Below are 25770 nucleotides of genomic sequence, written 5' to 3'. Positions count from 1 at the left end.
TACTGCTGCGTTCATGGACTGTCAGACATATAGAAACTCCGTGGAGGAAGACCAGCTGACTCCCACTATTGACTTTTACTTCATCCAAATTTACAGATTTTGTCAGATTAACGTGACCGACAAGGAACCCCTTGAATGTTGTGTTTGTGAATATCAGTTTTATTATATTAGCAGTAGCCAGGATTTTGAAAATAATAAGGCCATCAGTCAAAATCCCCCAACACAAAACCATCCACCTGGGGAAACTATCCACCAACCCAAAACAATTCTGAGTGCTTTTACATTTCGTCTTATTTTATTGTGGCCTAATAATTGTTGTTTAGAATCCCTCTCTTCATTGGAAAGCATGCACGAATGATGGAGAATATTTCATATATAATATGTTACAGATAAATTGCCTTAATGTTAATGTTGGGGCGCGAGTTATTTTTTATGCCTTATAGATAATAATGGTTTGATGTGCACTCTTTGTTTGATCCTTCTCTTTATCATCTTTATCAAAGAAGCTACTCTCTACATTGTCGAATTTAATATAGATAACCAAACATGAAGAAAAAACATGTTGAGTCAGATGCGTCTTTACAATAATTAATTTGAAAGCATACATTCCAAAAGCAGAGCATACAAATGAGCATTTGAAGGTAGCACAAGACCAGGGTAGCGGGTTAATGTATTGTAGTAGAAACATAGACTCGGGCTCACGAATCCATCTTTGATAATATTAACAATCATAGACTTGAAGCATCATATACTGGATAAAATAGGACACCAATGAGTAAGTCGTTAACCTCAAGAGTTCCACCTTTACACGTGCACTACATTTCCCAGGGTGCCACTCTGTGCCGTAACCAGGAAGTCGACTGTGGTTGTCAAGCAAACTTTTGCTTGTAAGCAAAGTGCTCTGTCTTTTAAAATGTGTGGATGTTTTTAGTCTGCATTTGCCTGCATTGGGTAAGTAAATCTTGTAGATAAAACTACAATGTGTAATGTGTGTATTCGCATGCCGCATCGTGTCAAAATTTAACCGCAGCAGTTCAGGCTAGTTCGTAAGCGAATTCAACGCTAGTTATACACATCATTGTCGATAGTAGTTTTAACTTTTTGTTAGAAAGTTATTCCAGCGTGCTGGTAGGTCACTTAAATACTTGTTTCCTCTCAGGTAGCCGTGGGAGATGAGTTGCTGTCATGCGTCTGTGCCCCGGGAGGTCCGGCCCGGCACAGCACGGGTCCTAGTGACGGAGCTGAGTGGATCGGGCCACATCAACCCGACCCCTGCCACGAAACCGTGTGAGGACTATAAAACCGCAGTGGAGCTTTACCTCTCTCAAGAGAAGCTGGTAAGTTAGCCCAAACGCCCACAGAACACAGTCAGTGTTCATCCCACCAAGTCACCAATACACCAAGTCCTCTATTGTCTTTGTGTGACCTGGTGATAAATCCCCCACAATACCCAGAATAAACTGGAGTCAGAGACCAAATACCAAACAAAAGTTGTATTAACAACCAGGGCTAAAAATAATCAAATCCAAAATGTACAAACTAAAAGTAAGTCTTGTGGTACTTGAACTGCACGGTCAGAGGGAGCTACAGTAAGTAAGGACAGTAAATAAATCACACAAACAAAATAGAATAACTCAGGCACAGCAAACCAACCAAAATAACACAATAATAAAATGCCGATGTGAAATGGCTGCCCTGTCACTCTGCCTCTCTCCTCAGCCCAACACAAAAACCCATAAGCTCAAATCAAACATAAACGGCCCATGCTAAATGAATACTTTAAAAAAACAACATGTAAATTATAAAAGGCCTGGGGAAAACAGTGGCGTTTCTTTCAAAGGCTCAACTTGATCACCACATGGCTGGCCTCAGCTGCTCTCAGGTGTGCTCGCTATCAAAGGCACAGGTGAGCTTCCCACCCCTTTTTAAAGGCCCTGCCCCCCTGCACGGGTCCCAAATATCAGGCTGCTCATGGCCTGCCTTACCACATCTGTCTGATACACCAGGTATCAGTGGCAGTAGCGGAGGGTCTGTGTGGAGACTTGAGGTCTTACATTGCACATGTCAACATGGAAATAGGATTTACTGTATGCACTCTCCTTTTGTTGTGTGTGTTTCCGAAGACATAATTATGTTATTGCCCTCTCTCATGGCCTACATCATTGCCCACATCATTTGTTACATCAAAGTCATAGGTGGATATATCTAAGGTATGATGATGATGATGATGATGATGATGATGATGATGATGATGATGAAACTATGGTGCATAAAAACATTTCCATCTCTCACAGGAATCGCTGTGTGGAACTCGGGATCTCTCTCACATGACCTCGCTGGAGATCTGCGTAGACACACATGAAAACACATTGGGAAACTTTGGTAAGATATACAGTAATTCAGGCATTTGCAAATGTAAATCAACTACTTCAAACTATGTTGTATGTGTACTCATGAGTTCTCAATATTTGTTTTTTGTATTAGTTTTATTGTTTATATCTAGTGTTTCTTGGTGTCCAATGATGATTCATAGTAGATAATGACCCCATGGACAATCATGGACCAGAACTAGGCAAGAGACGAATAAAAACATCGCTATGACGCACACAACGTATCCATACTAGATTTCCTCTCAGGTGTGCCAACCTCAGTGCGGGATGACAGAGCTGATAATGGTGAAGGAACACTTCATTAGTGTTCACCTTCGTCCTCAGAAAATTCTAGATTGCACAACCAGTGCAGGCATGACAGAGCAGGGTCTATGCATATGTGAGTCATGCTTAGGTGCTCTTCTTTTTAGCTAATTTTGTTGGAATGCCTGATAAGGTGAATTTGCAGGTGAAGTGGGAAGGCTAGTTTAAAACCCAATAAATAATCACCCCACTCTGACATGGCAGTGAGCGCAATGGCTTTTTTTTTTTTTAAATTATCTGATCATCTTGCAGGTGCCTACTTGCCCAAACTAGTGAAGCTCAAAATGAACAACAGCACCATAATGTCAGTAAGGTAAGCATAAAGTTACATAACACAGAAATCCTCTTCTTGTTTTCTTCTTGCTTTGTATTCTTGAAAAGGAACCTGTTTCGAGGTGAACACACTCAATCACACTCATATCATGTTAACATTACCTCATGGAATACTACAGATTCTTCAAGAAGCTGCTAATCCCACAACTAAAAATGAAATGCGATGTCAAACTGAATATGTTCCACTAATGTACGCATAGGGACTATTTTAATGCTTTGCACTGTTCACATATGGGTTAGAAGACACTCTTTAGTGAGAGGTCTCGGAGGCCATAAAATACTTGGGTTTGAAGCAGGATAGCACGTCAGAAGTCACATGGGTGTGTGTACCTGATAGGAAAGAAGTGTAAGCATGGTTCCAGTGCAGGTGTAGGGCTCTGTTCCGCTTCTGCCAAAGTGTTCCAATGGGGAATTTTAATAACATTTTTTTCTGTATGGAAGATACATGTTAGTGCTTGTAAACCACAAATGTGTTGTTCAGCACAGTCTTTGAGCTAGATACACATAGAGAACAGGTTCGACCACTCGTCTCACTAAAGGACACAGAGGGGTTTGAGGCATATCAGTTTTCAGATTTGTCCACTTGGACAGGTCCAGGAAAAAAGACAGGAAATATACACAGTTTCTCCTGAAGAGTCCCACCACTTTCATTGCAGCCACAGCTGTGTCATCAAAATCCCATTGAACACAAAGCAATAAACCTCCAGGATGAGACACACAGGTGGAGAATTTTATACCTGAGAGACTGCTGAGGGATAGGAGAGTACACACAGAAAGATAGGGAGCCGTCTGCTCCACCCTGAGAGTAGCCGAGCAGAGCCAGCCGGACGTGCACTGCCTCTGATAGCATTTCCTGCTCTGAGCTGTGGGAGCTGTAGTGGAGAGGATGTTACAGGATTGTGATGCACTGACTAAGAGTCCGCTGGAAGGGTCAAAGCAGAAGTGTGTTGTAGAGACAAGTGAGAAGGAGTGGAGAGACCTGCATGTTGGGGAAGAGAAAAGAGACTCTTCAGTCGCCAAGAGACTGGGTAGTCTTTCCCATGATTCACTGTGTTGCGTAACTACTTTTCCTGCCTCTAAAACTTGTTTGTGCTTTTTTTTCTTCGGTCTCCTTAGAGACCTGGGAACCACCCTCTCCCACCTGCAGGTACTGTGGATGTCTCGCTGCTACCTCCAAGACCTAGATGGCATTTGTACTTTCACTTCCCTCAAGGTATAGTTTGTAGGTAACAAATGGCTCTGTGTAAATTACAAATGCATCACAAGTACAATGCTTTCCTCACTTTCTAGTTCCTAGGTGTGGAATGTAAAGATTAAAAGAAAGAAATAAAGATATTCTTGGACAAATTGATCAATTTGTTTTTTAGGTCTGTTTTCTTAACTTTAATATTATTTCCATTTGTCATGTTGCATTGGTGACACATTTTACCACTAATTAAACAAAGAAGACTGCAGGTAATTGTAGGTCATTTACAAATATATACAGCAAATATTGCAAATTCCTAAGGAATGATGATGAGTTTGATTAGCAATCAGAGTTCTTGTGAGTCCCCATCTGTATCCACAGTATTTCTGTATCATTGACTTAATTAATTTCCGTCTGCTAGTTTTTCAATTTTCTAATCACCTATTTTCATCCGCTCGACCAATCCCCACCAACTCTGTGTACAACCTCTCTCTGTTTCAGGAGTTGTACGTGGCCTATAACAATGTGTCTGACCTGAGTCAGGTTGGCATGCTGGAGAACCTGCAGCTGTTAGATCTGGAAGGCAATGACGTGGATGACCTTGTTCAGATCCAGTATCTGGGGTTGTGTGGCAAACTCCAGACACTTACCCTGGAAGGAAACCCTGTGTGTGCTCACCCAAACCCCTCTGTCATCCAGGTACGGTAATGCTCTGCTAATGTTGGGGTCAGAGTTCCAGCAGTCTGACAAAAGATATATTTAAAAAATAAAGAATGATTGAAGCTGAATAAAAAGCTTGAGCAAGAAGCTGGCCAGATTTCCACAAAAGACGGTTTTGTATTCAGTTGATGTTGTAAAAGCAAACTTGCAAAAGCAACTTGTTTGTAGATGAGGAAGTTATTGTTAAGTTGGTTGTCTCTCCTGTGCTGGTGGGCTGTCAGCCTTAACGGCTGCGTCAGGTAAGAACTGAAATGTAATTAGCATGTGCTAAGACATGAAAGTATCTGTGATCTCACTGCTCTGCATCTGGGTCTTTAATGCACCCGATAGGACCCGGGGAGAGCAGGAGGCATCCAAATAATGAAACATAAGTCATCATGACACAGACAGAATGTTATATTACTACGTAGCAGAGCTATTTGATCTCTTTGAAAACTGGCCAATGCATTTGTGTTTGGTGGGTAAAGCAGCTCACCAAGAGCCTCTTCAGTGCGTTCTGATGTAGCTGGATATACAAAGTAGAAGCTGCATTTCCACCTTCTGCTGATTCGAGACACAGTATGCTGTGAGTTTTTTGGGCCACTGTGAATGTGTTTATTTACACCCAGTAGCAGAGCATTAATTAGGAAACTAGGGCAATGAGGGTAGATGCTGAGCTGAATATGCATCAGGCCTGTGCTTTGTAGGGGCTGAGGGGTTCTTGGGTTTGCTCTCTTGCCAAACTATCACCCCTCTTGCTCCCTCTCTTTCCATCAAACACACAAACACACACATCCGCTCACTTCCTCTCGCCCAGGACTCATTCTCCTCCCCTTTTCTCTTTCGTGTCCATCCTGCCAGCCTTTCACTCTCATTTTCATTCACTGCGTCTGTGTGGTTTGTTGAAGGGCAGGGGTGCCGAGCTCTAATTTGATCACTCAGTACCTCAGTCTTTTCCTGGACTCCCTCTCTCGCTCTCTCGCTCGCTCTCTCTCTCTCTCTCTCTCTCTCTGTCTCTCTCTCTCTCTCTCTCTCTCTCTCTCTCTCTCTCTCTCTCTCTCTCTCTCTCTCTCTCTCTCTTTCTCTCTCTCAAAGTAAAGTTCCACAAATTTAATAAAATGTCACAATGGTTGACATGGATGCAAAAAGAAACCACGGAGGTTAGCTAATGTGCATTATATTGCAGTGATGCTAGTAACTATTGACACATTTTCAAAAGTCCAGACTATTAGTGGATCATTGTTAGTGTCTTACTCTTAGTGTATCACTGTTTTGGTTGAGTGCATAAATCAATACTCATTTTCTTTTTTTGATGTACATCAAAATGATTATCTTCATCTCCTTTGCAACATATCCCGGTTCTTTATCATCTGCAGTGCATCATGTGGCCCCTAATAGGTAGTTATACTTAGCATAGTTAAAGTACAGTACACTGTCGCTATAATGGAATATACTTCAGATTACAAGTGTAACAGTTCCATTTTTATCTGGAATCAACTGGAGCAGCAAACTTTATTAAGTTGAATCAGTCGATGTCAGGCACTCATCTGAATGGTCTGATCATTAAATTAGTCTTTTATATATAATTGTCACTAGCACATGAACGGAAGCCAATCAAAGACCATAGAACATGTGCACAAGTAATATGTTTCATACTGAATGCAATCCTAAAAAAACTCTTTTTGTGGCTTCAGTACAACTAATGGTTCATGCCATTAAGATAAATATTTAATCTGCATAAAACAATGGATCAAGCTAAATTAGCGAGCTGGCGGAAGTAATTCAAGTGAAACAAAACAGTCCTTACACCATCTCATCTCTTAAAAAGAATGAACCGACATAACATGAGTTAATATTGATAATGTTATATATATATAACACAAGTTTCAGTTTGCCATTTCTTTGCACAATGCATCAATCTCTACACATTTCTCTTTCAATGGATCTAAAACTATTTCACTTTCTTGTGTTGATTATGATTACTAAGGTGTTACATAGTGTACACTACTGAGCATACATTTAAGTCACCGTTTCTACTACTTTGTTTTTGTCTCCTTCAAACACCTGTCTGTTCTCTACATTAACTCTGCCTCTCTCTTTCCGATGCTTTCTCCATCTACCCAGACGGCAGACTATAGTTATCGGGCTGCAGTGAGGGAGTTGGTCCCACAGCTGCGTTACCTAGACGATTTAAGGGTGGAGGAGGACGGGCTGAGCTCCAGCAGCACCATGGGAGAGGACTGGGCCATTCTCCGAGACTCCATCAGAGACTGTAACTCCTCTCAGGCAGCTACTAAAGACGGTGTGTGTATCTCCATGTTGTTTTGAGTGATTTGATGCAGACCAGTTTATTACAGCTCTGTATTTATTGGGCCTCTCCCTTTAGTTTTTGTAGAGGATACAGCAGACAGTGCATGTGCCTACAGCCGACCCGGCTCAGCCAGGCGCCCTGCTTCCAGTCACTCCTGCATCTGGCCCCTCTCGTCAGGGGGCTCCAGACCCATGTCAGCATCCAGGCTTGGATTTCTCTCCTCTACTGGATCTAGACCTGGTTCTGCAGACTTTGATCTGGCCTCAGTAGAAGCAGAAGCCAGCATCCTTACGCATGGTTAGGCACCCCGGTGGCTGCTTTTCAAACTGGTGTTTCTCAACAAACTCCACATTTTATTTTGTTTAAGCGCCAGTTCCTTCTCTTTCTCAAGAGCATCACCTTGCAGACACATTTCGTAATCTCGACTCAACAGTGCCACCAAGAGGGCGTTCTTTTGTGTTGAACTCACTGACATCCTTCTCTTGTCCGTTGCTTTATGAAGGAGCTGGCAAGATTGTCTTCTGTGGAAACCCAGTCCAGGCTATTCGAGCAAGGCGAGAAAAGTTGAGGGTAGGTGGTCTGTGTTGGAATAAGGAACAACACAATTTCTTTAATCAAGTGAAAAAACATCTTGTTCATGCAAACACAGATCTGTGTTAATGACATATCAATGTTTATCCACACCAGTCTGTCCTTTCCTGCACGCTGTGTCCCATCCAGCAGAGCATTTAGTGTCAACTAAGAGGCACAACAAGCTTTATGGGCTTTTGCAGGCCATTATGGCTGACTGACACCACCAGCTCATCTCTTTAATGTCATGTCAGTATAAACAGAGGCAGCTAATTATTTGCAGGTGGACAGAAACCAGAGAGGACAGTCATGGTGGTGGGAGGAAACGGGGGATGGAGATGTATTAACGGTGTAACAGTGTCAGACTGTCTTGACAGATGGGGCTCTCGCTGCCAACGCCACGTTATCTGTCATACTGGCATAAACACACCTCTGCTCTCACTCTGCCTTCCTCTTACCTTTCTGTCTGCACCTCTTGTGTCTGCTCTCCCTCTCTGTCTGACCATTACTTGAGCATCTATCCATAATTAATGTACTCAGCTCTTAGGCCTCTATTCTATTTTATTTACTAGTTTCCTCTTCTAGCCCTTATTCTCTTTCTCCCTCTCTTTGGTCTCATAGACTGCACCTACCAGATCTACTTTCACCCACCGTGACCTTCCCATCCATATACCAGAACACACGTACGACCTTGAGGAGACTGATGTTAGAGAACGTGTTGATGTTTTTGCAGAGCTTAGAGCTTGGAGGGAGCAGCACTGCAGGTACTAACTACGTACACACCTCACTCCTTTTTTCTTGAGCTGGAACTACACTTAACGATGAAGCGACTGGCTTGTGGTGATACACTATATAAGTTCAGCTTCATAGATTACATAGCAATTGAAATATCATCTGTTTCCAAATCAGAGAGTTGATGAAAAAAGGGAATGAATATCTATTAAGGATTTTATTAGGATTTTACAATTCTTCTAGCCAACCGGACTTCCTCTGGGGGATGAAACTCAACATTGTACATTGTTTTTCAGACGTCTCCAGGCCATAGAGACAGAAAGATTACCACAGGTCCTGGCTATTTGTCACAGTGATGAAGAAGAGGGGGGAGATGATGATGAAGAAGAAGACAGCTTTAGTGGTGAAAGGAAGGACAGTAGTGATGAAGAACATGGAGCGGAGAAGCATCGTGACAGCCAAGATACTGCCTCACCTGATTCCTCTTTCCAGTTTCTTTCCCCAGGTAACTACTCACTGAATGAGCATACTTGCTGTTGCTTTAGTACATAAGAACATTCTAATAACCATCTACCTTCATAATAATAACTATAATACATTGAAAACAAAGATGTAGCACCTTTATTCATATACTAAAGCTTTTTAAATGATGTTTTGTTTTCAGCCCTGCATCCCAGAGAAGCTTTATCCCCTGTGCTGGCTGGACTCTCCCTTTCCCCAGACACCACACTGTCCCCTTTTCCCCCTCACAGTGCCACACGAACCACTGGAAATCACAAGCCACCAGGGCTGCGTGCACGTAGGCTTCGACTCAGCCAGACCGACTCAGAACATTTATCTGATTTCAGCAGAGTAGGTTGCTCCTCTGGGACAGGTACAACTGCTGGAAACACAGACCTGAAACTCCAGAGTGTCCAGCAGTTAACTACGACCGTTGAGCCTCTTTTGTTCCAGCCTGCATACACACCACGCCCACCCCTACCAAGTGCCCTCGGTAAAGGGCTCATGAGTTCATGGTATGGCATTATTAAAGTAAATTTTGATACACCAATGTGTATAAAAACAACATATTTCACTCTTAGCTGTTCGAAGCATCTTTATATCGGTTGTAGTTTGAATGTTTGATTTTTTTCCTGATTAACTCGGAATTAAACTGGTGCTTTAAATACAATTCTTCAGTCAATGCTTTATAAACATTGTCATGTTTTTTTTGTTTTTTAAATGCTCAATGTGATCATTTTAGAATTGAAGTTTGCAATTGATCATAACTAGTTTTAATGCAAACTTAATTGTTCATATTGGGTCTTTTGTTTGTCTTTCAGTGCAAAGATGGACTTATCCAGTAAACAATCTGGCAACAAGCATCTTCAAAGCCCTTACATGTCCAAGCTGCTGGACAGACCAGCGATTACCCGTCCTCACACAGCCAAGGCAGCTCTACAGAAACATCTCCAGCAGCACACGAACCAGCCCTGCAGAGGGAGCTCCCACCCAGACTGACACCCGGGTGGGCAGATGTTTGACTGTTTGTCTAGCTGTCTGTATGATTAGTGTGACATTCCCGTCAGAAAAGAGTTATCGCATGAAGGCCATTAAGAGGCGCTCCTGTTGTTGGCTCACTCACAATAAACTTTGAGATGGGTTGGAATTACTAGTATTTGGCCGTACAATATTCTCTTTCTCTGTCATTGCATGAATGAAGATCTATAATACATCGAGAGCATTCTTAGAAATACTGTGACTGACCAACACACCAACATCCAGGGAATTCACAGTGCTTTAACATGAGTAATGGAGTAATCCATATGAGTAACAGAGGACTTGCTATACTGAGATTGTCCTGCTAATGCTACTGTGTTGGTGGTTTTCTGATGTCTGCTTTAGCTGGAAGAAAAATAAAGGAGATGTGAGTAATACCTCACATTTGCATTTCTCAGGCGGAAACTTAAATGCTACATTGTATTTTGCCCAAATAAAAAAGCTTTTTGTATTATCTTTCATTTAAACTGAGCTGTAATGTTGATGAAAGGCAAAGGATAATTTGAGATAAGGTTTCCTGCAGTGACAGCGATTGTCTCGACATTCATGGTGTAATATGCACATTTTGACACTTGAAGGCGCTATCGATAAGCGTTAAATCAAAAACACATTCCACTGTTTTAACAACCTTGGCCAAACAATCGTAGAAATCCACCACCTTGAAACATAGGAGTCATGCCCTTTGTTGCCTGTTTGTTCACATCCAAGGCACTTCTTCAAGCACTTACACCAATAGTTGTGTGATTTATGGCACCTATATATATATATATATATATATATATATATATATATATATATATATATATATATATATATATATACACACATACACACACACACACAGTCAGTAAGCATGCAAGCTTTGGCCCTGCACACTGCTAATACGGTTTAAAATGTTTCATGATGTATCAACTTCCACAGCATGAGTAATGGAGTTGAACAAATCAAATCAAGTGCATTTAGAGTTCATATGTTCTAACTGTCAAATATCTTGTTGTTTCTCTAGAGCTACGCTAAATTAACCGTCACTTGCACCATGAAGGACACTCACAGACTGATTTTGTCCTGAGGTACACTTATGATGAGACCAGCCACATCTAATACCGTATTAGTTCCCAAAGGACATATATTGTTGAGAGTTGCATGTTTTGAAGATGTCACACTGATCTTAACAACATGGACGTTCCCAAACTCGCTTGGCCTTTTGTATACCTGAACGTGACGTAAGCTCACGCACACACCAAGACACACACATCAAAAAGCACTCCCCATATGTCTGTCAACTGTGCTTAAGTTCTGTGTACAGAAACAGGATGTAAATAAATGAGTCAAAGTAAAAAGCCACAGGCAGTAATTCAACCTCGAGAGCACAACTAATACTCAACCATAGTGAAGGATTGAAAGATTTACACATGACAGGCACAGGAATGTATGTATGATGTGTGTGTGTGTGTGTGTGTGTGTGTGTGTGTGTGTGTGTGTGTGTGTGTGTGTGTGTGTGTGTGTGTGTGTGTGTGTTTATATAGCCACTCAACCAAGAAACAGCTCTCATGGAACATGTCAGCGCATTTCTTATCTTCTTTCCATCACCTAACTACCATCTTCAATAATCCTCTCTCAGGGCTGTTTCATTTGTGGAATTACTCGGCCTCTTCGCTGCCTGTCGGTGTTTTCAGCCACACTCTCATCTCGCTGCTGCTAATTTGTCTCAGGAGAGGAAAATGAAAGGTGAGGTCTTTTATGATGGGAAAGTGGGACAGCGTCCACCCACTTTCTGAGTAGTCTGAAAGGGCTCCTTCTACCAGCTGGTTGGGACTGGCGGACCTGATCTCCTTATTACCAGATGATGTGACAAACCAGAAGGGCTTGATTTTTCCTCTATGACTTTGAGGAAACCTGAAATTCAGATTGTAAAGAAAACATGTTCCTCTGCTACGGTATGTCTGGTATGTGGTGAAACAATTGTTTTAGTATTGTAATGCTTTTTCCGCTACTATCATATTTTACCCCTATTATCAGAGGAAATGATGCTCCTGAAAAAGCATCCAACTGTCTCTCTTTTATCTGATAAAACGACACGTTGATTGGTAGAAAGAGTAGGGTCCATAGAGGTGGTCTTTTTTAAACAAAAAAATCAAATAAAAAAGACAATTGTAGCACTGCAGTGCCTCATCACAAATTCACTTTGTGAAACCTTTTCCCCAGAGATGATTATAACAAACTAAATTGTCCTTCTCTTTTGCAAATGCAGTAAACAAACTGCATATACTGTATTTCTGTCAGTCTGAAGTGGAGAAAACTGTGTTAACTCATGCTATGAATATCATTAAAACAAATACCAGATGCAGTTGATATGATTAATTTAAATTTGTGAGCTTGTCAAGTAGGTTGTAGTTGTGTTCCCCAAAAGATTGTTCAAGCCAGCAAAGACTTCAGAGGTTTAAATGATGTGTCTATCCAGCAATACTGCTGTTTTTTGTGTGTTGTAACTGCACCTAACAAGATGTGTGTGAATGCATTACAGGGGAAACACATTGTAATTAAAACACACACACCAACACAACTTTGTGACTGACACGGAATGCGTATTTGATGTTATTATCATAGGAAGCTTTCTTCTTGTTTTGACTTGAAACACGTCACTTGTCCTAGCAAGTGCTGAAACTGGAAATACCTACAGTATGCGTTCAGACAGGCCGGGAAATCTGTTTGTACTGTACATGTGAGACAACTGGATAACGCCGCAAGGCACATTCCATTTAAAGTAATATAGTTAGGCGCTATAACTCAATCTTCTGTTAATACTTTTACAAGCACATACAGACATGCCGTCTATAATGGTATACAGAAGGCATGAAGTCAATATGCCTTATATTTACAGATTTGTGAATCTAATCTTTGTGACAAAGAAAGAAGACAAAGAAGAAAGTCATCCTTTGTTAATCACCATGGGGAAATTCTTCTCTGCATTTAAAGAAACTGTATATATTATATGACATTTCATTTAGCTGACGCTTTTACCAATACAACTTATAATAAGTGCATTCAACAATGAGTACAAACTCAGAACAACAAGAATCAAGAAAGTACAATTTCTTCAAGAAAGCAAAACTACAAAGTTCTATAAGTAAGTGCCATTTAAGTGCTACTAAAGCGCTATACTTTCTTGATTCAAGGTATAGTTGGAAAAGATGTGTTTTTAGTTTGCAGAGACAATACATTTCTCGCCTACAGGAAGATTCCTTGTCTTTGTATTCTAGACACTGCATGAACAAGTTGTGTTCAGTTACTGTGAGTAACAACAGGCAAGGGTTCAGCTGTTGTTCCAGAGGAAGTGAAGAAATGCTGTGGGACAAGGAGAGAAACCTGTTTTATGGCCTCATAATATTGCATCACATCAAGTTTATATTACAATACCTTGGATTTATTTAAAGAACAGTGGAGAGCTTAATAACGTGTTTAATGACGTATTCAGAACAAAGCCATGAACAGTTTAGTTTTATGCTTTTTTAGTCGTTTTGTTGTTGTTATTTTTTAAAGTCTTCTTGGAGAGCAGTAATTGTAATTTGAGGGATGACTACAACATTTATTTTAATTTTACTTTCATGAGATGACATTTGTTTTTTTTATGTTTTATTATAATCAGGTCGTTTAGGAAATGTTTGGCACAGAAAGATACAAGTGAAACATTTGAGGCAGCACTAGAGGGATATGTGATGTAAACCTTTAATGCTCTGGATCATTGTGTGTATCATTTAGCCTTTCAGCACTATATTATATACATTGTTTGGGCCAACACACGTGTAAGAGCCAGAAAAAAAAGTCAATTGAAGTGTTCAGTTGAGTAATGGTTAACATGTGGATGGTTCCTCTTTCTTTTGTTTATGAAACAACATTGGCTTTGCTTTATAAATGACAGTGTGATGAAATGATCATTATAGAAATGTTAACTTTCTGCTTCTTCCACTTCCTCCTCATCACAGCTCAAACACATGCAGTGACCCGTTGCATTAAGAGAACTCTCTCTACATTAGTTCAGATTCTATCGCCTCACGGCATCTGTGAATGACGTCAACTGCCCCAATCTCAGGTAATATCAGATTTAGTCTGGGAAACGCAAGGAAGGGAAATTTCAAAGTGTTCTCCTCGAGTTACATAATCAAAATATAATCCAATAATGGAATATATGAGTATTGTTTTATCATTTTGAATCAGATTAAGTCAACTGCTGTGTGTGTCTGGGACGTTCTCAAGCTATATCTTGGCACAGGTTAACAGTGCCGGACTCAGGCTGTTTGTATGCAGCCTTTATGGCACTGAGGACACTAACATATTTTTTTTTTTCCATTTGAGGGCACCCCTAAGGACATTTCATCACTGTTTCTTCACTGGAAGGCCATCCTAAAGGGAACTTTATCAGAATGTACCCAGAGGGAGGGCACCCAGAGGGCACGGCATCGTGTTTTATCTCCATAGGGGCATCAAAGAGGGCACTTTTGTGGCTTAAAGAAGGCCTTTTTTTTTTGTTAAATCATGATGGATAAGGATCTAGTTCCCAAGTCACTGCCAGTACCCCTTTAAAATGTTATGTATGCTGTTTCCACGGCTGTCGCTCAGAAACTGACAGTAATCATGGTTATTATAGTAATGGTAGTTTATTAAATGTCATGTTGTATAAGCTTCACTGGAATTCCATGAAAAAAAAAAAAGTACTGAAAATGTCAGTACTTAAATCTCTGTTCTGTATTAACAGAGATTTACATTGTTTCACTTTCTCATATTCTAGTTTAATGCCCTTAATTTGAAACTTCTGACCGGAAACGGGGTGTTTGTCTGTTTCCTGGATGGATAGACGCCAGCAGAGGATGAAGCACTCGCTTGTCCGTCGTATCAGGATCGACCACTAAACCCTTTGTAAGTTGTTTTCACATTGTCTGTAATGTTCTGCCAGACTTAAGAGACATTTCAATAACTTTGGCAAAGGAAGCAACAAGTGTTGGCCAGTGAGCTCACAGCGCTGCACCTGCAGCTCCATGACAGCGTCACGTTTCTAAACTTCACTACTTTGGACTCTGTTGAGCCTCTTTGACGTGTTGCCCTCCAGTTAGTCGGTAACTTGCTGTAACACCGTTTCAACCGCGTCGTTGCTGTGGATGTGAATGGCAATATTGTCAAAAAAAGTGACCGACTAACGTTATTAATGAACTCTGATTTGAAGTTCAAAGTTCAGTAAATGTGTTAGTGACGTCACTTGTTTTTCTGTCTAGACAATGTAACTTTAGTTTTGAGTCGTTTTAAAAACAAATTACAAATATCACGTTAGAGTTAAATGATAATTACAATATTACATTTTCACACTGAAATGTTAACAACAATAACAACAACAACATCCTAAATAGGCTGCTGATCATCATCATCGTCATTGTGGAAGGATTTTGCATTGAAGTTGCAATTAAAAAGTGTTTTCTAATGTTCTAAAATACTTATAATCCTTACATAAGTTGTATTTTTTCAAATATTTCGAAGGTCTACGAGCATAGTAGCTGCCCTGAATTATTTTTTGGGAAAACCTTCATTGTGCCAGATGACCACATTGATTTCTATATTGAGAAACCTGTCATTTTACGTACCTTTGATAACGTGTCAGTACAAAACATTTTGATCTCTTACCATATCTCATATTCTTAATGACACTCCTATTTACTGTAGGGCTGCAACCAGCAATTATTTTTAATAATTAGTTATTCTGCCAATCTTTTCTTCTTTTTTTTATTAACATAAGCTGATATATTCCTTACAAATCAGAAGCTTCATTAAATAATAATAAATATTTGAAATGGTTAATTGATCATCTGAGATACAGTTTTCAGTTGATCATCATATTGGGTAAATGTTTAAACTTTACTCATATAGATATCTGCCCCTCTTTTTTTGTATGTACAGTGATCAAAACTTGCCTAACCTGAAGATGCAGTGCTCTACCCCAAAACATCCCAAGCAGCATCTTTAGGACGGAGTAGGCCGAGTATTTATTTACCACACATATGCAAAATACAAAGACTTTTTGTGTGTGAGTTCAGACCATTATCATTAGAAAATGTATCATTTTCCATTCCTCCTCGTTGTTCTGTCGAGCTGCTCTGTTCACTTTTTGGTGACAACATATATTTATTTGTATCTATTGTCTGTTGTTTGTACTTCCCCACTTCTCCTTTATTGTTTGTATCTTTTCACTTTTACTTCCTTTTTTTAAAATGTCATGTTGTTTTCTTCCCTTTTCCCTCTCACATCACTAATTAACCACAAGTGAATAGCTGAACGTTGTAAATTGTCTTTGTGGCCTCTTTATGTCTTGTCTATAAGCATTTCATACTATAATTTATGTCTTTGTGAGCCATAATGCTTTTCCATTAGCATGTGCAGTGTTCCCTGTCTAATTAATTTGTGGAGTCATTCTTGATGGATTAGGTCAGATAATGTTTGAGAATAAGACTAACATGCTGTTGTGCGCTATTTTAGTTATTTGCCACAATCAGCAAAATATCCTGTGTATTTGATTGCTGATCATCATCTAAACACTTGTAGTGAAATTGAGCTTTTACATTTAATGAGCCAAATATTTCTCTATTGCTCAGCACTAGAGAACGTAAAGGCTCGTCTCCCAGCTGACACACACACACACACACACACACACACACACACACACGCACCCAAACCTTCATCTTACAGACACTAAATCACAGCACCACCCTCTTCTCACCCCGTGTATATGCTCATGTGTTGACTTTTAAGAACGTATGAATAGTTTAAATCCACTGTAGATCAAACTAACATGAGCAGGATACCTGGATTGGGCCTTTTGATAAAGCCGCCTGACGCGCCCTTTGAATTCATGGTCCTCAGTCACATCTCAAGCAATTTCTCTCAGCAATTTATTTATTCATCATCGTCTGATGTGAGGAGTGGTAAGGGGAAACTATATCTAGACTACCAGCTGTCTTGTTATATAAAGTACCAAGTACTGAATCACCTATTTGACCTAATTTCTTATAGGAGTAAATACGGCAACACAGGCTGTGTTTGGATTGTTTTTTTCGCTTCAGTTTATGACTAGGCCTAAATGCAGAGTGGATAGGCGAGTGAAAGGCACGGCAGTTTGCAGACTGTAAGTTATCGTTCCCCGAGCTCGTGAGGCTGTCGGCTTCATGATGAGGTCTAATCTCCAGGTTGCATGTTCCATCTGCAGGAATATCCCAAGAATCTGCAGTAAACCCAGAGCCGGAATGTGCCTATTGTCTATTGACAAGCTGATACAGGATCGTTAAACCTCAGGTAGTCTTCTCAAATACCTTAAAAAAAAAATCAATGGTGGAAGCTTAGACATGTCATCGCTGTCAACGTGTTGGATACTGTCGGGTTTGTCACCTTCTCTAGCTCATCAGCTTTCCTGTTACATTCACACCGTGGAGAGGTGATTGGGCCTCTTTTCACTTGGTAAATGCATTTCTGCCGGCCACAGCTGAAGTAGGGCAATTTACTGGCCCTGGGGCGATGTATTACAAGGCAGATGATTGTGTTCAAGTGTCCAGTACGTTGCTGAGAAAGTGATAGATGTGTGATTTAAGTCTGAGTAATAAACCCGTTGCCTAACATTAGGACACTGTATTGTCTCGCTGTTCTGTTGGGAATGTGCGCTGGAGAGCATCACTGTAATTTAGTTTACTGCCCTGGACAGATGCCAGTATGAATCACCAGTGTGAATGGTATAAAAGTGATTTGGGGCGGGAAATAAGAGAAGTTGTCTGCTTATACAAATAGCTAAAGTAAAATGTTTCAGTCTTTGCGTCGTTGTTCGGGACACTAACCTAGTTCTTAAACTAATTGGAGCAGTCTGAGGGTCCTAGGATGATTTAAGGGGTGTGAAGATTAATAGAGTGCTGCAGGGATGATGTATTTCTGAAGTCCAACCCTTAAGTTAGCGTTGCACTGGCTCCCTTCATCTAAACTCGGAGATCAGAGAACCAACAGTGCAAAAATGCTAACTCATTAACAGATTTTAGCACTCATTCCTGCAGCACTCTGTCACTACGCATACATTTGCAGGTCTCTCTTTACCCGTCTGCTAATATTCAATCGAATTTGTCAACTGGAAAAAGGGGATTTCTGCATTGCTGCTTGTTGCAGATGATGCGGCGGCTCTGCCGGCTTCATTGTTCTCTGACCTCTGCTGTGCAAAGGGCTGGTTTGAAGGCAGATATTTTATATGCATATATGTGAGGCAACAACAGGCTTGATTTAAACTTTGCATTCTTAGTTGCGTAAACAAAATATGAGAAATAAATACATAGATATTAATGTAATGTTTGGTTATTGATCCAAATTTTTGTTGCATATCCTTTTTTAGTGCATGCTTTAGGAATGTGTGTTTAAAATCTGTTGATGAATATTTTTAGAATAGTTGTATAAGATTAAATTAATTAGATTGTCTTTACTGAAATTCCTCTTGTCCCCATTATCAAAAAAACATACACTATCTCAACAGATAATTCAAACACCTTCTGAAAATGAATTAAAAATATATATTGACAACATAAGTGGACACAAATGATCACAGTTCATCGGGTTGTTTTAATACAAACAAATTCTAGCATTTGAACAAGATTATTTGATGATAACACGGAGGCATACGCTAACAAAATGTCAGCCTGAACTTGTGATTCCTTTTTTGATTTCACAAAACAAAATCACTTCAGTGATGAAGGTAACTTTTAAAAGTTACTTACGTTATGGGTTGAAGAGAGAGCAGGAAGGATGTTTGAATGTTTTCTACGCTCTGTGTAGAAATAGCCTAATATGGAAGTAGGTGGTAATGTCTGAGTGTGTCAGCTGGACCGTTAGCGTCGCTGAGCGTTGCTCTTCTTCGCAAACCTGTTGTCGAATGCTGCTGTGAAGATGGGACTGTGAGGAGGATGAGGTGATTTGTTCTTATTGCTTGCTTTTTGGGAATCCAAAAGAATTTGAACCCGGCGTGGTGACCACTTCTACATCTTTTATTTGTCCTTCTGTCCCCCCTCTCTTCGTGTGCCCACAGTCTTTATCACCCTTCACCTCCCAACACCATACTTCTTTTATTTCCTTCCCTTCTCACTCCGTGTATAGGGAGGGGTGTTTCGGCAGTCATGTGACTTTTTGTCAGAACACAATCGCCGGTGTTCGTCATTGGTCGATTTTCTTTGAAAGAGCGTTGGTTTCCCGGGTGACGGGGAATGGCGGCACCACTTCACTTTTTCTCTGCAGCTGCCCCCCTCCCCTCCCCTCCGCATTGCTCTGAGCCGGTCTCTCTCTGTCACTCGGTCTCTTTCCCAGGCTGTGGTGGATCAGGTAGCGCGTGAGCACGACACACGGACAGTGGCCGGGTTGTGTAGCTCTTCCTCCTCTCCCTCATCTTCTTTTTCTTCGGGCAGTTACTCGCGGAGACCATAAAGACCTGCAGGAGGTGAGTGAAACAAATGGCCTTGTTTATTCACAGTTAAGGGTTTTTTTTTTCACACTGAGTTTTGCACTTTTTTCTTTCTTTTATAGTTGTGGCTGCAAAAGTCAGACAAAGTAAAGGACATACTAGTCGTTGATTAAACAATGACTTATTGGTTTAAAGTTAAATTTGATTTTGCCTTATCAGCTGTATTCAACATCATTTGACATATTTAAAAAATATATACATGCTTAGCGTTGAGATATGTTATAAGAAATATTTTTTCAGCACTAGTATGATGGTTTCCTGTGATATGTGCACTACTCTTGACTACACTGTTGTCTTTAACTCTGTTGTCTTTAATGTCTTTTTTATATTTACCTTGCTTATTGTATAACATATGTATATATGTATGAAGAGAGTGAAACCAGAGTCAAATTCCATGTATGTGTAAACACTCATGGCCAATCAGCTGATTCTGATCCTGATAAGTGATAACTGTGTGTGCACATTATAAACATGTGTTATGGTAGGGCACCACAGTTGGCTCGGCACGGCTCTTTAAATGTCCAGCAGGATAGACCACGACTAAAACCATGTGTAGATAAGTCAGTCAGGATGGGCCAAAGTTATTTCTCCGCTGAAACAAGAGCTGCACAGTTGGCTTAGTTCCTTTTTAATGTTCCATGAAAGATTCAACAGCTGTGCGCGCTCTGCTCCGCTCGTCAGGGCACAGACGCAGGATGGCTTGTGTTTGGGAATCGGGACACTTTGGGAGGATTTTCTGGCATGGTTACCGTCCTGAAGTGGTGCCCTCTCTGCACCCCTTGTTGGGCTCCACCAACCAGGTGTCCGCGTCTGTATTTGGTTACTGTGGCAACACTGAAAACGGGCTCCCTGCCCCTCCCTCAGATGCACTTTATCTGATGACCTGAAGGATCCTTTGCACATACACACTCGCACTCCCATGCACACAAACAGTAGCATCTGTTGTAGCTGACACTTGACCCCTCACACAGGCAGGGGGCACATGAAAGAGAGTTGGCCAGTGGCAGAAGTGACGGATTTTAGTCGGAATAATGTAATCATACATGTAGGTTAGATTCACAGATTTCTGCTGCTTATATAACTACCAAATGTGAAACGCTACATGGCCTTAAGTGGTCCCTTCGTCTGCATACTTCTCTTCCTCTAGCCTCCCCTCAGGCTATACTCTTGTCTCTTCGTAAACAATAAAGCTTTTTGGGCTGGTTGTTGACCTTAGACCACCTCCTGCAGGTAAAAAGTCTGGAGTCTCTTTCAAGCCCTTGTTTAGTGAAAGGCCATGCATCGGGGGTTATTAAAATCCCTTCTCAACTTATGTTTCTATGATGTTTGAGAGTAGACATACCTGGTGCTTGTCTGTATTGACGGTTTGAAGGCTCATGGAGCAAGCAGGAAGCAGTGCTGGAGTGTGTGTCATTGATCCACAGCCCGGTATCGCGCTGCTGATGCAACCGGGAGGAAACTGCCACTGAGGCCTTGTTTTTGCCTCTGACAGGCTGCCATGATGTCACCACTGCTGACCCGACAGTCCTAACATTCCTGCTGATAGGGTTTTACGCAGACGTGGAGGGGAGTATGTGGGAGATATGTGGGCGAGATGCACAGACTTGCTCACATATGGCCTTTGTCTAAGCGCTGATTAGTAATCTGGCATGTCCCCACACACACATACACATACACACCCATGTAATTAATTCAGTCTCATGCACATGCCCACGCCAGCACACTCTCAGACCCTCTACCACCCAGATAAAGATGACGGCGGCAGTCTCACCGGCCTCGTTCAAATTCAATAGGTCTTCAAGTGTCTGTAATTGAAGTCCTGGTGAATCCTTTTTGCATATATCCTCTGCTTCAAACTAAAATGTCTGTTGTTAGAGAGGTGGGATGAGAGAACTTTATTATGCACTCGCGATCACACACATCATGTCTTAATGTGTGCGCATATATGCTAAAATTTCTCTGTGTGCGTGTGCGCTTATAGGTCATAATTGTAGCTACAAAAGACTTTCCTATTATATACAGCTACAGCTTTCCTTTGATCCAGTAAAGCCACTGAAGGAAAGAGATGACAGCCCTGGTGCAGTGAAAGCTTTTAAATGCTGTTGTTCCTGCAGGTGTTTGGTTAGCCCTTCGCCCCCCCCAGACACTGAGAGTGGAGTCGAGCAGTATTGTAAACAGGGTTTTGACTAAATGCAGACAAGTGAGGGTGACAACTTAGTCTATATGGGGGACAAATGGAAAAGCAGTGAGACAGATGCAAGAAAACATCACCAGACAAACAAACCTAGGGATGTAGACGGACCGACTGGGCGTCAGTATTGCGTCCAGGGGCCTCTACCTCACTCTGTGTGGGGCTTACCAAGCTTTTGTTCACCTCTGACCCCTGACCTGCTCCCACCTGATAGCTCCCCTGACACTAACTTAGCATTTCCTGTGCATCCCGTGCCCCCCCTACTCTGGCTTTTGTTTTTTACTGAGATCATCATTAAATCAGCAGGTCAACCCCCACGCAGGCCAATATCTCATCTTGTCTACTCTTTGTTTCCTTGCTCTCTCAGGGCACATGGCTTGTTTGAGCAGAGTCATAGCCCGCGGGTTGGGTCCCCCTTCTGTCCTGAGAAATCCTCAGCTTAGCCAGGACCCAATGCGCGTATACGGAGGCCACTAGCAGTAACGTCTTGTTGACTTTGACTCTCTTTTGTTCCCTGGCTCACTGGCATTTCTTACATGGGAAAGTCACAGAGACAAATGAAAAAGGCTGGTCGTCAACATCCCATCCAACTTTGCGCATAAGTGAAAATTTGAAGGCCCTATGACAGTCACAGCTTTCTCCAAGTAGCTACAGGCTGTAACCAATCTCCATTTACTGATAGAAACAGCACAGAGTTGCAAAGTGTGACACTAATGGTACAGGCTTTTTGAATGGTGGTGACTAGTCCTGAGCCAGTCTGGACCGGTTCAGAATAAATAGAGTACGGCCAAAGTCTTTGGAGGAATGCAAAGTGTGTTCAATTCAGTTTATTTTATATAACCCAACATCACGAATCCAAATTTGCCTCAGACGGCTTTACAATCTGTACACTTAAGACATCTGTCCCAAGACCTCACATCAGCTCAGTTGTTCACCTGCAGTATATATGTTGATCCAATCCCCCTCGGTCTTTTTTGCTTTGTGCTGCTGTGTTTTCTCTTTGTCCTCAGGTTCACCGTGGCAATGCATTTTCAGTACAGCTGTGGTTTGTAAGGAGATGATATAGTGACACGCATTTGCTTCCAAAACATGAATCATTTTCTGAGCCAGGTTCTCTGGGATGAAAACAAAAGTCTTTGTCTGTTCTTGGCATGGGGTGCTCTATATTTACGTCTCAACAGTGCAATTACCTTCTCCGGTGAAAGCCATCTCGCTAGTCATAATGACACACAAGACATAGCTTCACTACTGGCGCAACAGCGCTGTCCCAACCATAATGAGACAGCAATGCTATACTTAGGCATGTTTGGCAAAAACAGAGCATGACTACCTTGTGTTGCTGGCCATGACTATGAAAACCAACGTCAACAAGAGTTCAGGATTTTGTAACTTGTTTGGGCTTCCGAAAATAGAGCCTCATTCCATTCCCTGTCCAGGCTTTAGTCTTGACCGACCTGTTGCCCACCTGTTGAAAGCTGTTTTTAGTGAAAGGCTGAATAAATAGAGAAGAAGAAGAAGGGGTGGGGGTTTCAACAGGGAAAATGGGAAGGGGTGAGCGGTGGAAGCAACTTAATGCCATTCAGTCTTGGTGAATAATGGCCAACAAAGACACTATCAGCATGTATTCCCCTCACTCTGCTCCCCTCCACAGAACCTATTGAACTGCTGCCAGACCCAACCAGTCTATTTCTCAGCCCGAGAGCCATCTTCCTGTCTAATCTGAGTTGAGTTATGGCCGGCTCCCCACTCTTTGGACATATTTATATCTCCTATCACTTGTTGAGGTATTAACTTATCAGGTGGAGATTGAAAACAGTCTAATAGCGATTCAGAGTTTGGAGTTGGCAGTTGAATAGAAACAAATGGTAAACGAGTACAAAGTTGAGGTGGATTTCTTCTTCAAGCGCCGGTTTTAAATTCTCTTTTAGACCTCGTCTTTGTTTTCTTTAGCTTTCTTTGCTGAATGCAGAGGGAGGGTTGGAGGAGAAGGAGGAAGCGGAGGAGGGGGTCACAAGAATGTTTGAGTCACAGAAAAAGAGGGATGATATGTGGGGCTTGACAGGGGAGGGTGGGATGAGGGAGGCACGGCGTTGGGAGGTGCCCTGAGGAATGCCTGGAAGGTGTCCGAGAGGTCTCGGACGCTTTGGACCGATAATCCTCCACATCACAATACCCTTACCCACCAATGTGATCTCAACCCCGTTGTCTTTCCATCTTCAGACTCTGGAACAGATACGGTGGGCTCACCACTTGTTAACCACTGCTTAGTCGTGTCTTCGAAAAAACGCCCTTGACAAATTCACTTGCTGTGGACCTGATGATGGACAAGCACACAAACACACAGAGTGGTAATAGTCAGTCAGCAGCCATGAAGTGTACTTACTTCTCTGCTGCTTTTTCAAATGTCACTCCTCCATGGCACCTCAGCCTTTTCTCACTCTCGCCTGTAGTGCCTCGGCAGTGCCTCAGGAGGCACTCCCCCCACCCGTGTGGTTCAAGTGATTTGTCAGACAACACAGCTCTTAGATGTGCCAAAAGCTTTGCTTTATAGGCAGAAGAGTGAAGCAGCTCACAGGGATGCAAACTGACTCCTAGCGAACGTCTGACTCACCCTGGCTAAAAGCTACTGCCTTTGACACAGTGGTCTTTTGCTCGCATGATTTAATTCATCAAATTAATGCAATTAATCCAAGATATCTATTTTTGGAACGTCTGCTTTATACAATGTGCTCACTGGTTATTAGGCGCGGTGACTACATGTCCTCATTAGTCTGATCAGAATACAATCTGACGTCAGATAAAGTAAACAAAAGGAAGAAAGAGATGATTGTCAAAGGCCTGCCACTGCCGAGTAGGTAGTAAAATATTCTTTTCTTTTGACTTTGTACGATTACTTTCTGAACTGCCACTGAATTCTAACACATTTGTGACATGCATTTGTTTAAGTATTTATTACCCGTTGTCCTTAGCACGCACAAGGAAAAAGGCAAACAAATTAACGTTAACAGTTAAATGGTCAAAAAGTCTCAGACATAAGTAACCACGATTGCAGAACAAATTGACCACAAAGACGTGTGAATTTTGGGTTAAAATGACAACCCGACGGATACAGTATATTTGCCGATACTGGCTTATCACAGATAAGGGCCAAAGTTAGTAGACATTATAGTTTATCCACCAGAAAAACGCTGTACAATGTCAAAAAGCTCAAAATATGTCTTGTCACTGTGTTTAAAAAACATTCATATTTCTTTTTAAATACTGACATTGGTTTAGTCTTTAAACGGTGAGTTAAATAATTTAATTTAACAGGCCTGTACATTGTAAAGCCTTTATCATATACATACATATCATATTTAGCAATTTACTTTCGGTAAAAACATATTCATTGGCCAGTCTTTAGTTTCAGGTTCAGGGGGGATGGTAAGGAAGAGAAAAAAAGAGGTGAGTAGTGATTCGAATGTAGGACTTAGGGCGCTGTGATGATAGAGAGAGAGAGGAGGGGTGTCCTGCTGAGGGGCTGCTACACATTCTGCCTGACCCATTGGCCACGCATGTCTTAGCTCTGTGTTTGGGTGTGGGAGGGAGCTGTGGAGATGGAAGGTTCAAGAGTGTGGCATTGTTTTATGATGATTCGGCTTCAGTTTTTTTAATTTTTTAATATGTGACGCTCCCTGTACCAGGCTTGTCAGATTTAAGTTGCTTCATTCTCAGATTTTTCCAACAGAGCATTGTTCAACTCAAACACACACACCCACGCGGACTCACCATTGGCACCTGGTCGGCTGGACGATGACCTCATTCCAGGAAAAGGAAGAAAATCACCTGACAGACTCATTTGTGTAATCAGCTGTTCATGTGACTGGAGGCCACAGGGTGGTTGTCTAATGCCTCAGGCGATAGTTTGTACAAACAGTAGACTCGTATGTAAATACACATGCATGCAAAGAGTTCAAGTTTATCCTGCTCTTATCTCTCTTATCGCCCATTGTGTCA

At 41.5% G+C, this 25770-nt stretch overlaps 2 protein-coding genes across 4 annotated transcripts in view; both read left to right on the top strand.

Moving 5' to 3' along the window:
• Window positions 1–681: 681 nt before the first annotated feature.
• lrrc56 (leucine rich repeat containing 56) lies at window positions 682–10517 on the top strand. 3 transcript variants are annotated; one of them, XM_068603308.1, is made up of 13 exons: window positions 682–775; window positions 1160–1337; window positions 2295–2382; window positions 2946–3006; window positions 4143–4239; window positions 4714–4911; window positions 7036–7213; window positions 7298–7519; window positions 7725–7792; window positions 8414–8556; window positions 8821–9029; window positions 9189–9540; window positions 9847–10517. In XM_068603308.1, the coding sequence occupies exons 2-13, from the start codon at window positions 1173–1175 to the stop codon at window positions 10022–10024; spliced, it is 1959 nt and encodes a 652-aa protein (XP_068459409.1). In that variant the 5' UTR covers window positions 682–775; window positions 1160–1172; the 3' UTR covers window positions 10025–10517. The 3 variants fall into 3 exon arrangements, with proteins under 3 accessions (XP_068459409.1, XP_068459408.1, XP_068459407.1); XM_068603307.1 differs by lacking the exon at window positions 682–775 and adding an exon at window positions 813–951; XM_068603306.1 differs by lacking the exon at window positions 682–775 and adding an exon at window positions 820–951 and having other exon boundaries at window positions 1164–1337.
• A 4397-nt stretch (window positions 10518–14914) lies between these two features.
• The window catches only part of rassf7a (Ras association domain family member 7a), a 31552-nt gene continuing 20696 nt past the window's right edge, over window positions 14915–25770 (top strand). Inside the window, exons 1-2 of the mRNA XM_068602144.1 lie at window positions 14915–14977; window positions 19430–19559. The gene's annotated coding sequence lies outside the window, so the exon portion shown is untranslated. The remainder of the gene's footprint in view (window positions 14978–19429; window positions 19560–25770) is intronic.

This window comes from Clinocottus analis, unplaced genomic scaffold (genome assembly GCF_023055335.1).
Source record: "Clinocottus analis isolate CAN_PGR_092001 unplaced genomic scaffold, fCliAna1.0.p SCAF_6, whole genome shotgun sequence".
NCBI lineage: Eukaryota > Metazoa > Chordata > Actinopteri > Perciformes > Cottidae > Clinocottus > Clinocottus analis.
This window is presented reverse-complemented; position numbering and strand designations above follow the sequence as displayed.